The 16,064-nt window shown below is 41.4% G+C and overlaps 2 protein-coding genes across 3 annotated transcripts in view; both read right to left on the reverse strand.

Moving 5' to 3' along the window:
* LOC129558648 (E3 ubiquitin-protein ligase TRIM13-like) overlaps positions 1 to 9,375 on the reverse strand; it is a 29,273-nt gene extending 19,898 nt beyond the window's left edge. The window contains exon 1 of the mRNA XM_055429982.2: positions 1 to 9,375. This exon is cut by the window's left edge and continues 19,898 nt beyond it. Coding sequence (XP_055285957.2) covers positions 7,911 to 9,131 — 1,221 coding nt within the window. The 5' untranslated portion in view covers positions 9,132 to 9,375 and the 3' untranslated portion in view covers positions 1 to 7,910.
* Positions 1 to 16,064, reverse strand: part of RNF130 (ring finger protein 130) — a 147,481-nt gene that overhangs the window by 52,992 nt on the left and 78,425 nt on the right. The gene's annotated exons all lie outside the window — the stretch shown is intronic.

Below are 16,064 nucleotides of genomic sequence, written 5' to 3' on the forward strand. Positions count from 1 at the left end.
GCTTTAGAAACCATTCTCTTTTACAGCTATTAATATATACTGGTACTGTTCCACTACGTTTAGAGTATTTCATGTGTAGAGTACTAGTTTATTCAAGCAAACTCCTACTGAGAGACATTTGAGAGGTTCAAGTCTTTTATTATTATAAGTAATATCACAATGAACTGTGTAACAAGTATGTCATTTTTTATACTTTTGCAAGTTTATCATCAGGCTCATTCCCTACCAGTGAGATTACTAAGACAAAGTGCATATGCATTTTGCAAGACATAACAAATTCCCACTTCCTCAACACAGTTCAGTTCAGTCGCTCAGCCGTGTCCGACTCTCTGCGACCCCATGAATCACAGCACGCCAGGCCTCCCTGTCCATCACCAACTCCCGGAGTTCACTCAAACTCATGTCCACAGAGTTGGTGATGCCATCCTCACCACAGAAACTGTACTATTCTGTATTCCCATCATCAATGTTTGTTTTCCCTACAACCATATCAAGAAAGTATACTGACAAATCTTAGAATTTTTTTTCCACACTGATTAATAAAAAATGGTATCTCAATTTGGTTTCAAGTCATACTCAACTTATGAATGTGGCTGAACATCTTTTAACATTTTAAAAACCATCTGCATTTCTTTTTAGTCAACTATTTTGATTTTGCCCATTTTCTTCTATCAGATTTTCTGTTTCTTGGTTGGGGGGGAGAGAGTAGGTCTTCTTTATATAATCAGTGTCATTAGCCCTTTGTCTGTAATATAAGTTGGAAATATCTTTTCAGTTTGTCACTCACTTTTTGGTTGTCCTCTCATTTTTTTCTTTAAAAGCAGTCAAATTTATCATTCTCATCACTTTACTGGATTTTGAGCCATAATTCAGAGTTTTCCAAATTCTTCATCAAAAAAGGAAAAAGAGCCCACATTTTCTTCTAATAATCGTAGTTTCATTGTTTATAATTACATCTTTGACTCATTCGAAATTTATCCTCGTGTACAACTGAGGAATGGATGTAATTTTATCTTTTTCCAGTTGTCCCAAATAATTTATTAAAAAGTTCATCTTTCTCCACTGATTTGAGATATTTTATATTAAATTTCCATATTCAGCTGTGTCTATTTTTAGATTTTGCATTTTGTTCTACTACTGCTGTTTATTCATGGATTAACTTTTAACACTCTTTGCAATAAGAGGTTTTGGTAATCTTGAGAAAGACCAATGGAGTTGGAGGAATCAAGTTCCCTGACTTCAGACTATCCTACAAAGTTACAGTCATCAAAACAATATGGTACTAGCCCCAAAACAGAAATACAGGATAGAAAACCCAGAAATAAACTCATGCACCTATGGTCAATTAATCTTTGACAAAGGAGGCAAGACTACACAATGCTGGAAAGATAGTATCGTCAACAAATAGTGCTGGGAACACTGGACATGCAAAAAAATGAAATCATTCTTTAACATCATACACAAAGATAAGCTCCAAATTGATTAAATACCTAAATGTGAGACTGGACACTATAAAACTCCTAGAGGAAAACACAAGTAGAACCCTTTCTGACATAAATCGCAGCAATATCCTTTTCAATCTATCTCCCAGAATAATGGAAATAGAAACAAAAACACAAATGGGACCTACTTAAACTCAAAAGCTTTGGCACAGCAAATGAAACAATAAACAAAACAAAAAGATAACCTAGAGACTGCAAGAAAATATTTGCCGTTAGTGTGACCAACAATGAGATTAGTCTCCAAAATTTACAAAAAGTTTATGACACTCAACAGCATCAAAACAAACAAACTCATCACCAAGTGGACAGAAAACCTAAACAGACATTCCTTCAGAGAAGACAAACAGATGCCAAGAGGCACAGGAAAAGATGTTTGACATCACTAATTATTAGAGAAGTATAAATCAAAACTACAGTGAGATATCACCTCAGACCAGCCAGAATGGTCATCATCAGAAGACCCACGGGCTATAATAAATGCTGGAGAGGGCGTGGAGAGAAGGGAGCCCACTCACACTGTTGGCGGGGTGCAAATCGATAGTCACTAGAGACAGCAGTGTGGAGGCCCCTAAAAAACTAACAGCAGAGCTGCCACAGGACCCTGCAGCCCCACTCCTGGGCATCTACCCGGAGAAACACATGACTCAAACGGACACATGCACGCCAGTGTTCACTGCAGCACTGTTCACGATAGCCAAGACTTGGAAACAACGTAAGTCCATCAACAGAGGAATGGAGAAAGAAGATGTGCTATATATATACACTAGAGTACTACTCAGCCGTTTAGAAGAATGAAATGATGCCATCTGCAGCAAGGTGGACGGACCTAGACACTGTCATGCGGAGTGAAGCAGGTCAGAGAAGGAGAAATACCATACGCTATCTGTTTTATGAGGGATCTAAAGAAATGATACAAGTGAATGTACTTACAACACAGAAAGAGACTCACAGACGTAAAGAACAATCTTACGGTTGCTGAGGTCAAGGATGAGCAGAAGGGAAGTTAGGGAGCTTTGGATGGACATGTACACACTGCTATATTTAAAAATGGATAACCAATGGGGACCTAATGTATAGCACATAGAACTGTGCTCAGTGGATGGGAGGGGAGTTTGGGGGAGAATGGATCCATGTGTATTTATGGTCGAGTCCCTGAAACTATCACATTATTTGTTAACTGGCTATACCTCAATACAAAATAAATAGTTAAAAAAAACCAAGGATATATTGCACAACACAGGGGATATAGCCAATATTTTATAATAACTATGGATGTGAGAGTTGGACTGTGAGGAAAGCTGATCGCCGAAGAATTGATGCTTTTGAACTGTGGTGCTGGAGAAGACTCTTGAGAGTCCCTTGGACTGCAAGGAGATCCAACCAGTCCGTTCTAAAGGAGATCAGTCCTGGGTGTTCATTGGAAGGATTGATGCTGAAGCTGAAACTCCAATACTTTGGCCACCTCATGCGACGAGTTGACTCACTGGAAAAGAGTCTGATGCTGGGAGGGATTGGGGGTGGGAGGAGAAGGGGACGAAGAGAATGAGATGGTTGGATGGCATCACCGACTCTATGGACATGAGTCTGAGTGAACTCCGGGAGCTGCTGATGGACAGGGAGGCCTGGCATGCTGTGATTCATGGGGTCGCAAGGAGTCGGACACGACTGAGCGACTGAACTGAACTGAACTGAATGGAATATAACCTTTAAAAACTGTGACGACTATAATGTACATCTGTAATTTATATAAATAATATTGTACAGCAACTGTACTTCAATAAAAATAAATAAGTTTTTAAAAGAGCTTTTCTATTACCAATAAACAAAATATTATTTTAAAAAATAAATAAGAGGCTTTGGAACGTCCCTGGTGGGCCAGTGGCTAAGACTTCAGACTCCCCATGCAAGGGCCTAAATTTGAACCCGAGTCAGGGAATTAGACCCCTCATGGTACAGCTAAAGACCCTGCATGCTGCAGCTAAGAGTTCCCATGCCACAGTGAAGACTGAAGATTCTGTGTGCTGCCACTACGACTTGGTGCAGTCAAGACAAATATTTTTTTTTAAATAAGAGGTTTTATAGTATAAGACTTAGTGTGGCTAACCACCTTTCGTTGCTCCTCTTTTTCAAGCTTTTTCTTAATTAATTCTTCTAAATAAATTTTATAACTACCTAATCTAACCCCAGAAAAATATCTGAAGATACAGTTATGAATAAACTTAGGAAGAAATGATGTATTTATTGTATTGAATATTTATATTCAATAGGAAGTGAAGTGAAGTGAAGTTGCTCAGTCATGTCTGACTCTTTGCAACCCCATGGACTGTAGCCTGCCAGGCTCCTCTGTCCATTGCAATTTCCAGGCAAGAGTACTGGAGTAGGTTGCCATTTCCTTCTCCAATATTCAATAGGAAGAAGGTGCCTTTTCCATTTGCTTAAGTATATACTTAGTCTTTCAGGAGTGTTTTGTAATTTTTCTCATATAGGTTTTATATAGTTTTAAAGTTCATACCAGTCCATCCTAAAGGAAATCGGTCCTGAATATTCACTGGAAGGATGGATAGATCGATGGACTGATGCTGAAGCTGAAACTCCAACCTTTTGGCCACCTGATGCGAAGAACTGACTCATTGGAAAAGACCCTGATTCTGGGAAAGATTGAAGGTGGGAGAAGAGGATGACAGAAGATGAATGGTTGGATGGCATCACCGACTTGATGGAAAAGAGTTTGAGTAACCTCCAGCAGTTGGTGATGGACAGGGAGGCCTGGCGTGCTGCAGTTCACGGGGTTGCAAGTTGGACACAACTGGTGATTGAACTGAACTGACTGAAAGTTCATACTTGGGCTTTCCTGGTGGCTCAGTGGTAAAGAATTTGCCTGCCAATACAGGAGACATGGGTTTGATCCCTGGGTTGGGAAGATCCCGTGGAGAAGAAAATGGAAACCCATTTCAGTATTCTTGCCTGGAAAACCCCAGGGACAGAGGAGCCTGGTGGGCTACAATCCATGGGGTTGCAAAAGAGTCAGACACAACTTAGCAACTAAACAGCAACAACAAAGTGCACAGCTAGACTGATCTACCCATCTGTCCATCCATGGCGTGTTCCCTCCCACTTTACCTTTCAATTATTTGTTTGTCAACTTTACATCTTGTTCCTTTACTGAGTTTTCCTCTTATTTGTTGTAGTTGTTCCACTCACTCCTTTGGGATTTTGAGATTGACCTTCAGATCAGCTAAAAAGAGTGATATTTTTCCAAGTCTTGTGTCTCGTTGCTTTTCCTTACCTAACTGCTTACATCAGTACCTACAGCACAAATTAAATAGCAGAGCAGAACACATGTAGCTCTGTTTTGTCTTGACTTTTAAAGAGTTGGACATGACTGAGCGACTGAACTACACTTAGCTGAAACATCTCTGTGTTTATCCAATGGCTTTCATGCTGAAAGAATGTGCTGCTGTGTGTTACTGACTGCCTCAAGAGCTGAAGCTGCTCCACCACTCTCTGTATTCCCTACAGTCCTTAATGGGTTGCCAAGATCTGTTTTTCAATTGTTTACAAATTAGAGTCTGTGGTCCTGCCTCTATTTCACCAGCTGTTCTCAGATTTGTTTGCTGGGGTTTCACCTCTGAGTGGAGGCCTTTCCTTCTGAGTTTTGGTTCTTAGGACCATCTATTTTTTTCTTCTGGCTCCCTTTCTTGGAGCTACAATGCAGGTCGTGCAGCTGCTAGTTGTTTAGCTTGCCCATTCCTTTTCCAGGAGGTACCCTGGCTCTTTGGTATCACTGAAGATGCTGTCTGTGGGGCTTCCCTTTTGCTATCCTAGTTCTTCCTCTCCTTTTTTTAAGAGATTTGGGAAGAATAAACAAAACACCCACTGCTTTCATTTTGCTCACAGAAGAATTCTACTGAAGAATTTAAAACAAGAGTTCCATGATGAGATCTGAATTTTTGAGAATTCAGATCTGACCTCCAGAGAAGAATGTATGTGACACAGAAAAGACTGGAGACAGTGAGACCAGGTAGAAATAGTACTTGAAAGAGATAAGAAGGGCCTGAATTAGGTAAGTAGTAGCGAGGCAAGAAGAAAGGACAAAGTAAGAAAGACTGAAGAGGTAAAACGGACAGAACCTAATGACTGATTAATGTGGAGGCATGAGGAGAGAGGGAAGTCGAGAACGGCCATTTCGACTTCCGAGTGAGTAACTGGCCGTGTGCGAGAGGCGTCAGAGAAGGGGAGAGCCTGGGAAAGAGCCGAGCAGGCGCTGCCTCCAGCAAGCTGCCTCCAGAAAGCTGATCTGAATCCATGAAGGGAATCAAATTAGGAAAGTAAAAGCTGCTCAGTGGTGTCCGACTCTTTGCGACCCCATGGACTGTACAGTCCGTGGAATTCTCCAGGCCAGAATACTGGAGTGGGTGGCCATTCCCTTCTCCAGGGGATCTTCCCAACCCAGGATTCGAACCCAGGTTTCCCTCATTGGAAGCAGATTCTTTACCAGCTGAGTCACTAGGGAAGCCCATCAAATTAAGAGATCTCCCATAAATATTTGGTTATATCATCATTTCCACCTCTAAACTTTCAGAACCTCTTGTGGCAAAACCAGTAAGCATCTTTTCCTTGTGTTTGATAATAATGCCAAGTATCTTCACTGTAATATTTTTCTGTGGACTTGGTGTCTGTGTTATTATCTTCTTCTGGATTATCCCTTGAGTCTTAAATATCTCCCTCAATATTTCCCATCACTTTGTGACACGTATACCTCAACTCCTACTGACTTTCAAATATCTAAGATGAAGCACAAATTCCTTTTGTGAAGACAATTTTTTATTAAGATTCCTTACCTTCACCTCACCACCAATGCCAGGTTGTTGTTTTTTAAGATATTGTCTGTGGGGCAAATGCTTTAAATCTACCTTGAGTGCTCAGTAACAGTATGATAGTGATGATAAGTAAGTAAGATGTATTCAGTATACACAATGTGCTAGGTACTGTGGTAAGACCTTCACATGGACTGATTGAGAACATCTTCACGATCATTTTACAAGAATTACATTATTCTCATTTTACAGAAGAGATTGAAGCACAGAGAGATTAAGTAACTGGCCCAGATTGAGAGCTGCTAAGTACGTCCTAGCCTGACTTCCCAAAAAGACTGGAGGGGGAGATGTTTCTCAGTTGCTCAGTCATGTCCAACTCTTTGTGACCCCATGGACTGCAACACACCAGGCTCCTCTGTCCTCCACTATCACCCGGGGTTTGCTCAAGTTCATGTCCATTGAGTCGGTGATGCTATCCCACCATCTCATCCTCTGCTGCCCTCTTCTCCTTTTGCCTTTAATCTTTTCCAGCATCAGGGTCATCAGCATTGGAGCCTCAGTTTCAGCTTCAGGTCTTTCAATGAGTATTCAGGGCTGATTTTCTTTAGGATTAACTGTTTGAACTTACAGTCCAAGGGACTCTCAAGAGTCTTCTCCAGCAATACAATTCAAAAGCATCAATTCTTTAGTGCTCAGCCATCTTTATGGTTCAACACTCACATTCATATATGACTATTGGAAAAACCATCAGTTCAGTTCAGTCACTTAGTCGTGTCTGACTCTTAGGGACCCCCATGAACTGCAGCATGCCAGAGTTCCCTGTCCATCACCAACTCCTGGAGCTTGATCAAATTCATGTTCATCGAGTTGGTGATGCCATCCAACCATCTCATCCTCCCCTCCTGCCTTCAATTTTTCCCAGCATCAGGGTCTTTTCCAATGAGTCAGTTCTTAGCATCAGGTGGCCAAAGTATTAGAGCTTCAACTTCAGCATCAGTCCTTCTAATGAATATTCAGGACTGATTTCCTTTAGGATTAACTGGTTTGATGTCCTTGCAGTCCAAGGGACTCTCAAGAGTCTTCTCCAACACACAGCTCAAAAGCATCAATTCTTCGGCGTTCAGGTTTCCTTATGGTCCAACTCTCACATTCATACATGATTACTGGAAAAACCATAGCTTTGATTTGGTGGACCCTTGTTGGCCAAGTAATGTCTCTCTCTTTTTTTTTTTTGCTTTACAAGAGTAGTCTTTATTACATGCTTAAAAACTATCATTATTATACTACCTCATCAATACAATATTAAATCATGTACTCTCTTAACCCCTCCTTTCATAGCACAGACATAACTGATACTGGGGACAGGATGCTAATTTCAAAAGCACCTTAAAAAGGAAGGAGGGCTGGAGACTAAACTACTAAATTTCACTTTTATCTTTATGCTACCTAATTTCAACATGTATAAGACATTATTTTTGAAAGGAATACTTTTAGAGGGCAATAAGACTGGAATCTTAACCAAATCTGAACTACCACTCTATTCTAACAAATTTCTAACAAAAGACACAGAACTATGTACTTGAAACAGATTTTATAATAGTTTATATTTGCACACAAATTCTGCCACATTGTTCAGCACCACCAAAGTAAAACTCTTCAATCTTTCACTGAAAACGAAAAGTCCATCTGTCAACTGTTCCCAGTAGAAAACTGATTGTTCTACAAAATCAGCTGATCTAGTCAGGTAGGAACTAAAGTTTGAAAGATTATCCTTCCAAGTTGCGATTTCATCAAATACGGACCATTCTAGGAACATGGCGGGACTGAAGAAAATGAGAAAGCCAAGCAGAAGGACCACCACAAATAACAGAAAAAGTCTCCAGGGAATCTTGCTAATGAATGTGCCAGTGTCTTGAGGCAAAGAAAGTTTATCCACGTGCATTAGTTTTATGTCTTCCCACTGACTGGTATCAAAGTTCTTCATCAAAGAGCTTGAGGGCAAATTTGAGGGAGGCAAAGGAGTTTCCTTGATGACTTTTATTTTCTCCCTGAACTCCTGCATCTGCTGCAGAAATATGATGGGTTCTGACACATCTTTGAAAGCCTCAGCACTGTTAAAGGCCATTCGTTGTTCCTGCAAGATGGTGTTGAGTTTGTTGATCTCTGGGTCATAGGCCTGCATCACTGCAAGTTTCATAGTCTCAAAGTCAGACAGGATTTCATTCTTTTGATCTAACGTGTGTTGTAACTTCTCAAAAACCTCCTTCACTTTATTCGAATCTTTAATCAGCAACTGTAGAGACTTCCTTTTGCTAGTTTCCAAGGTATCCAAGTGAGAAAGGGCATCTCCCCGACGCCAGGTCTCAAAGCTCTGGAAGAGGGACTCAAAGGCGTCCCTTTCCTGAGCATAAGCATCTTCGATAGAACAGAAGACGTGCTTGGTGTGCTCACCCCGAGTCGCACAGATGCCACAGATCAGCTGCATGTCAGTCAGGCAGAAAATGTTGAGAGGCTGTCCCAAGTGTCCTTTGCACACTGGCATTTTAGGAGAGATCTTAATCTTGTTAAACTTTTCCACAATACCCTTCAGGGAGTAATTAACCTGCAGGCTGTTGACTCCCGTTGCTGAAGTTTCCTTCCGGCACGTGGGGCACTTAAATGGAGAGGATCTCCACAGGGAATTCAGCACATTCTCCTCTAAGATCCCTTCTAAACACTTTTTGCAAAAGTTGTGTGAGCAAGGCAAAACCCGGGGATCATCAAACAGACTGCAACAGATTGGGCACGTGAGTTCTTCTTCAAGCAGCTCCATCACAGCTCCTCTGTCACTTGCAAGCCAGGAGTATTGGTCAGGGTTACAAGGCAAAGCTATCAGGTTTTGGTTTGTTTTTTCTCCAGGTCGTGACTGGTAATCAAAACGAGGCTATTATCTCGGCCCTCCGGGGCCGGCGGAGGGGAGCCACGGGCAGCCGCGCAGCGGCCAGTCCTCCGGCCGCGGATACCGCGCGCTTAAGAGGCGGGAACGGCTGCAAAATGGCCCCGCCCCGAAGCCCCCCCCCCCCCCGCCCACCTCGGTCCGCCTCCCCCGCCGAGCCGCGCCTTTGTTCCGCCTCCCGGGGCTCGCCTTTCCCCCGGGGAGGGAGGCCGCGGCTGAGGGGAGGCGGGAGCCCTTCCAGTTCCAACAGCCGCCTGCGACCGCCACCGCGCCCGGCGCGCGGGGCCGAGGGGCGGGCTCCCTCTCTCTGCTTTTTAATATGCTGTCTAGGTTGGTCATAGCTTTTCTTGCAAAGAGCAAGCATCTTTTAATTTCATGGCTGCACTTACCATCTGCAGTGATTTTTGGAGCCCCACAAAATAGTCTTTCACTGTTTCCATTGCTTCCCCATATATTTGCCATGAAGTGATGGGAGCAGATGCCATGATCTTAGTTTTTTGTAAGTTTTATGCTAGCTTTTCCACTCTCCTCTTTCATCATCAGTTCAGTTCAGTTGCTCACTCGTGTCCGACTCTTTGCGACCCCATGAATCGCAGCACGCCAGGCTTCCCTGTCCATAACCAACTCCCGGAATTCACCCAAACTCACGTCCATCGCATCGGTGATGCCATCCAGCCATCTCATTCTCTGTCGTCCCCTTCTCCTCCTGCCCCCAATTCCTCCCAGCATCAGGGTCTTTTCCAATGAGTCAACTCTTCGCATGAGGTGGCCAAAGTATTGGAGTTTCAGCCTCAGCATCAGTCCTTCCAATGAACACCCAGGGCTGATCTCCTTTAGGATGGACTGGTTGGATCTCCTTGCGGCCCAAGGGACTCTCAAGAGTCTTCTCCAACACCACAGTTCAAAAGCATCAATTCTTTGGCGTTCACCTTTCTTCACAGCCCAACTGTCACATCCATACATGACCACGGGAAAAACCATAGCCTTGACTAGATGGACCTTCGTTGGCAAAGTAATGTCTCTGCTTTTCAATATGCTGTCTAGGTTGGTCATAACTTTCCTTCCAAGGAGTAAGAGTCTTTTAATTTCATGGCTACAATCAGCATCCGCAGTGATTTTGGAGCCCTCCCAAAATAAAGTCTGACACTGTTTCCATTGTTTCCCCATCTATTTCCCATGAAATGATGGCACCAGATGCCATGATCTTAGTTTTCTGAATGTTGAGCTTTAAGCCAACTTTTCCACTCTCCTCTTTCACTTTCATCAGGAGGCTTTTTAGTTCCTCTTCACTTTCTGCCATAAGGGTGGTGTCATCTGCATATCTGAGGTTATTGATATTTCTTCCAGCAATCTTGATTCCAGCTTGTGCTTCTTCCAGCCCAGCATTTCTCATGATGTACTCTGCGTATAAGTTAAATAAGCACAGTGACAATACACAGCCTTGACATACTCCTTCCCCAATTTGGAACCAGTCACCTGTTCCATGTCCAGCTCTAACTATTGTTTCCTGACCTGCATAAAGATTTCTCAGGAGGCAGATAAGGTAGTCTGGTATTCCCCTCTCTTTAAGGATTTTCCAGTTTGTTGTGATCCCCACAGTCAAAGGCTTTAGTGTAGTCAATGAAACAGAAGTAGATGTTTTTTCTGGAATTCTCTTGCTTCTTCTATGATCCGGTGGATGTTGTCAATTTGATCTCTGGTTCCTCTGCCTTTTCTTAATCCAGCTTGACCATCTGGAAGTTCTCGGTTCATGTGTTGAAGCCTAGCTTGGACAATTTTGAGCATTACTTTGCCAGTGTGTGAGATGAGTGCAATTGTGCAGTAGTTTGAACATTCTTTGGCATTGCCTTTTTTTGGGATTGGAATGAAAACTGACCTTTTCCAGTCCTGTGGCTACTGCTGAGTCTTCCAAATTTGCTGGCATATTGAGTGTAACACTTAAACAGCATCATCTTTTAGGATTTGAAATAGTTCAGCTGGAATTCCATCACCTCCACTAGCTTCATAGATTTTTGTTGGCAAAGTGATGTCTCTGCTTTTTAATATGCTGCCTAGGTTTGTCATGGCTTTCCTTCCAAGGAGTAAGCATCTTTTAATTTTATTGCTGCAGTCACAGTTTGCAGTGATTTTGGAGCCCAGGAAAATAACATCTATCACTGCTTCCACTTTTCCCCCTTCTATTTGCCATGAATGATGGGACCAGATGCCATGATCTTAGTTTTTTGAATACTGAGTTTCAAGCCAACTTTTTACTCTCCTCTTTCACCCTCTTCAAGAGGCTCTTTAGTTCCTCTTTGCTTCTGCCATTAGAGTGGCATCATATGCATATCTGAGGTTGTTGATATTTCTGAAAATCTTGATTCCAGCTTGTGATTCATCCAGCCCAGCATTTCACATGGTGTACTCTGCATAGAAGTTAAATAAGCAGGGTGACCATATACAGCCTTGTTGTATTCCTTTCCCAATTCTGAACCAGTCAGTTGTTCCATGTTTGCTTCTAACTAGTGTTTCTTGACCTGCATACAGGTTTCTCAGGAGATAGGTAAGGTGGTCTGGTACTCCCATCTCTTTTAAGAATTTCCCACAGTTTGTTGTGATCCACACATTCAAAGGCTTTCATGTAGTCAATAAAGCAGAAGTAGATGCTCTTCTGGAACTCCCTTGCTTTCTCCGTGATCCAATGGATGTTGGCAGTTTGCCCTCTGGTTCCTCTGCCTTCTCCAAACCCAGCTTGTTCACCGGTAAGTTCTCAGTTATCTACTGCTGAAGCCTGGCTTAAAGAATTTTGAGTATAACTACTTCCTAGCATGTAAAATGAGTGCAACTGTCCTTAGCTGGAACATTCTTTGGCACTGCTCTTCTTTGGGACGGGAATGAAAAATGACCTGTTCCAGTCCTGTGGCCACTGCTGAGTTTTCCCAATTTGCTGAGATACTGAGTGCAGCACTTCAACAGCATCATCTTTTAGGATTTTAAAATGCTCATCTAGAATTCCGTCACCTCAACTAGCTTTGTTCATAGTAATGCTTCCTAAGGCCCGCTTGACTTTGCATTCCAGGATGTCTGTCTCTAGGTGAGTGACCACACCATTGTGGTTATCTGGGTCATTAGACCTTTTTTTGGGTATAGTTCTGTGTATTCTTGCTGGAGGGGGGAGGTGACTTGGGAATCTGCAGTTTTTAAAAGCGAAGGAGGAGAAGGAGGAGGAGGAAAAGGAGAAGAGGAGGGGGAGGGGAAAAGTGTCCTCATACCATTCTTTTGTAAACTGCAGTTTGAGACTCACTAAACTAAGTATGGCCTCCCAGGTGGTGCAGTGGTAAAGAATTTATCTGTAATGCACAGGATGCAAGAAACTCGGATTTGATCTCCGGGTCGGGACAATCCCCTGGAGTAGGAAATGGCAACCCACTCCAGTATTCAAGCCTGGAAAATTCCATATACAGAGGAGCCTGGTGGGTTTATAGTCCTGGCAGGCAATGAATCAGAGGCAACTGAGCACACGTGCAAAACCGAAGTATAAAATAGCAACGCCAGCTCCAAAGCATTTCCCATAACCCTCTACCCACTCATTCACATTCTCTGTACTTTAGGTAATAAGGCTACTCAAGTTTCCACCTCATCACATACAGAATATTATGGAGTGGGACAAAACCACAAAGGGATGTATTATTTTACAAAGGAGAAAGTCCAAAGCCAGAGAGAAGTGAGGTGATTTATCTAAAGCTAGTAAAAGTGCTAAGACCAGAACCTGTGGTCTCCTGACTTTTCAGACCAGTTCCTTTTTCCATGCTAAACGCCTAAAGATTTCCCATTTATAAAATATGAAGGGATATTGATCATCCAGGGCCAAATTTATTTATTTCACTTGTGTAAAGACATCAGTAATAACGTGAACAGTATTCTACGTATGGATGCAGTGTGTCCAAAAGTTTTAAATTGGTGGAAAACAATTTAAAACAACTCATCCTGCTTCATTGAACAGGAACGATCTGTTCGCAATGAGAGTGTCCTAAGTGGACTGATGGCAGGTCACTTTAACGAGACTCATCTCAGGTTTCTGTTTCAATCCTCAGAGCTTTCCCACAGATACGGAATTAGGTCTGCATCAGCAGATAACTGGATTTTCCTCTTTTAGGCACTGATGAAATCTAGGTGCTGTGAATACAATTCTTCCCTGATGGAAGCAACCGAAAGCACCTCTTCCATTCATTCTCTCATCACTATTACCTTTTCCCGTCTTTTCTGAAAAGAAGTATCCCCAATGTTTTTCCAAGGTAACCACCTGCCTGTGGCCTAATCCTTCTCCCAGCTCTGTATATTACCTTGTTTTATTAATATTATTTTCCTTTGCTCTTCAATATTTTCTCTTTAGGAACTCTTTCCCCCAAGCCTGTCCTTAACAGAAAAAACTAAAAAACAAAAAACCCTCTGATGACTCCTACTGCTTCTAGAGTAAAGTCTGAATTTTTCAGCACAAGAGTCAAGCCCTTCATCTGTAGTCAATGTGCTCATCCAGGATAGGTTCATTCTCAGGTCTCTTCCCTTTTTCTGATGTGATTCGACTCTGCTGTCTCTCCTTTCAGCTCCCCACATCTCTGTGGAAAACAATCCCTTTGCCTTTCTGCCCAGTTTCTGTCTGATGAAGTCTTATCCTTTAAAATTCAGCTCAAATGTCATGACCTTCTCTGTGATATCACTCTAGTAATATCACTCTGCCCCAAAAGAATAACTCTTAAACTACACAGTATTTTGATTACACCTGTCTGCCTTCCCAATAGAATGCACTCTTATTCTTTAATTCATTTAAGCATTTACTGAGATACTGTGACATGCCAGGCCCTATGCTAAATGCCAAGGATGTAGAACTGAATGTCTCAGAAACACTCTCAAGAGAATATTTTGTGCTAGAAAAACAAAGTCTTAAGCTTTGATATAACATTTAGAAGGCATATAGTCTCTGAATATGGAAAGTGATATTTATCAACGTAAATTGATCAGAATAGCAGGACATGAAAAAGAAGTTAAAGTAACTTGCAATGTATTTAAAAAGTGGTAAAATAATACATTCTCAGTTCGAAGATCTATTTTCATTTTTCCAGTTCTTCTGGAATTGTTAGTCCCTAAAAAACAAAATAAAATTCAATCTACCATCCAATAATGAAGAAATCTGTCTCTTTTGACTACATAATCTTTTCCTATGGGAAAAATCTTGACAGTATGCAACTTCTCCTCCTCCAATAGATGGAAAAGACTTTTCAAACCCACCATTTTCAAAGATTATGCATGCAAAGTACTAGCCTTCCTCTGAAGATCAATACGCATCCATATTCTCCCACACAAGTCCATTTTCCAATGAGCTATCTTCCAAGATGAAAATGGGCAACAAAAGCATGTTTCACCTTCAGTAGCCCTGAGATAATGCATGAAGTCTAGGAACACTGTATACACATTTTGGTAAGAAGCTTTAATGAGTTTTAAGTACCTTGGAAACCATATGCATTTTCACCAGGAGTTTCATAAGAAGGTCTTCTAAACTCAGTAGTCCTAGGTTATGGAATTTTTTCTAATATCTACCTTATTCCTCAACAGTTAAATAAAAATTTTATTGTTCTGGTTTGTCAAACTCTGGTCGACCACTTTGAGATTAAGGGTACAATATTAACTGTAATCGTGAAAATGTTAAGTACCCTTTCAATAAAACATACCAAATATTTATCCTCTTATGTGAAATAACTATCACTGCCTTATTATAAGATGACATTTAAGTTTACCATTAGCCATCATCTGATCTGTTTGTATTCAGATATATTCTAACAAATTTTCAGGAAGAACCACCACAGGTATCTGGCAGTGATCTAAAAAGCCAATGCGTTAGATTATTATTTCACATGTAAAATGGCATCAACTGTGTACATTGCACTGTGCTTAGAAAGTTATTTACAACATATGGCTCTCTTTGGTAGCATATTCTTTTTTTAAATCACAAGCTTATATATTGGTTTTACCTGCTTTCCCTGTTTTCTCCAAATCAATATATTTAGATAATAACAATAATACATTGAAAACAATGTACATAACTTACCATGTGCCAGGCATTATCATACTTATACTGAGGAGAATAATCCATTTTGAAATTAAGATAACGTTCATTTTTCACTTAACAATCTAACTACTTCTTTTAAAAAGATAGCATATTCTATAGAAAGAACTGCTTCACGATGACAGTTTGTGGGAGAAATGAGTCTCTCGTTAAGCTTACTTTTTTTTCTTTGCAAACAGTTCTGGTTTCTCTTTTAAAGTAGCGAAAGGTTTCAACCAGTTGAGGTGCTGCTGTCTTTGCTTGTGTTTAACAAGCTAAGTTTTTCAAGCCACATGAAACGTCATCAAATGCTTCTCAACCTTAGGAAAAAACCGAAGGAGGAACACAGGTCGGAATACCAGACCCTGCTATAGTAGAGTCTGGGGAAGAATGCTGAGGAATTCTGTGTGCAGTCAGCCACAAAGCCAGTTTCCATTTGCGGTCTATACCAGATGGTGACTACGCTGAGTCCTTCATTACACACAGGTCCCATGCTGGGTGCTAACTAAAGTACTACTAAAGAGCAGGCTCCTGGGATAAACAATCTGCTTTTTTCAAAAGTCCTTGAGACGCACTACCTTCAAACCAACATTATAGGGCTTGCTTGCAGAGAACACCCTTTTAGAACTACTCTTGATCATTTTCTTTTAGTTTTCCATAATGGCAATAATATATTTAAAAGAAGCCTTTACATTTATTTTAAAAAGGAGTACAGCATGCTAGTTAGTTAA

This window comes from Moschus berezovskii, chromosome 8, assembly GCF_049115385.1.
Source record: "Moschus berezovskii isolate FMDL1 chromosome 8, NW_MosBer_1.0, whole genome shotgun sequence".
Lineage (NCBI taxonomy): Eukaryota > Metazoa > Chordata > Mammalia > Artiodactyla > Moschidae > Moschus > Moschus berezovskii.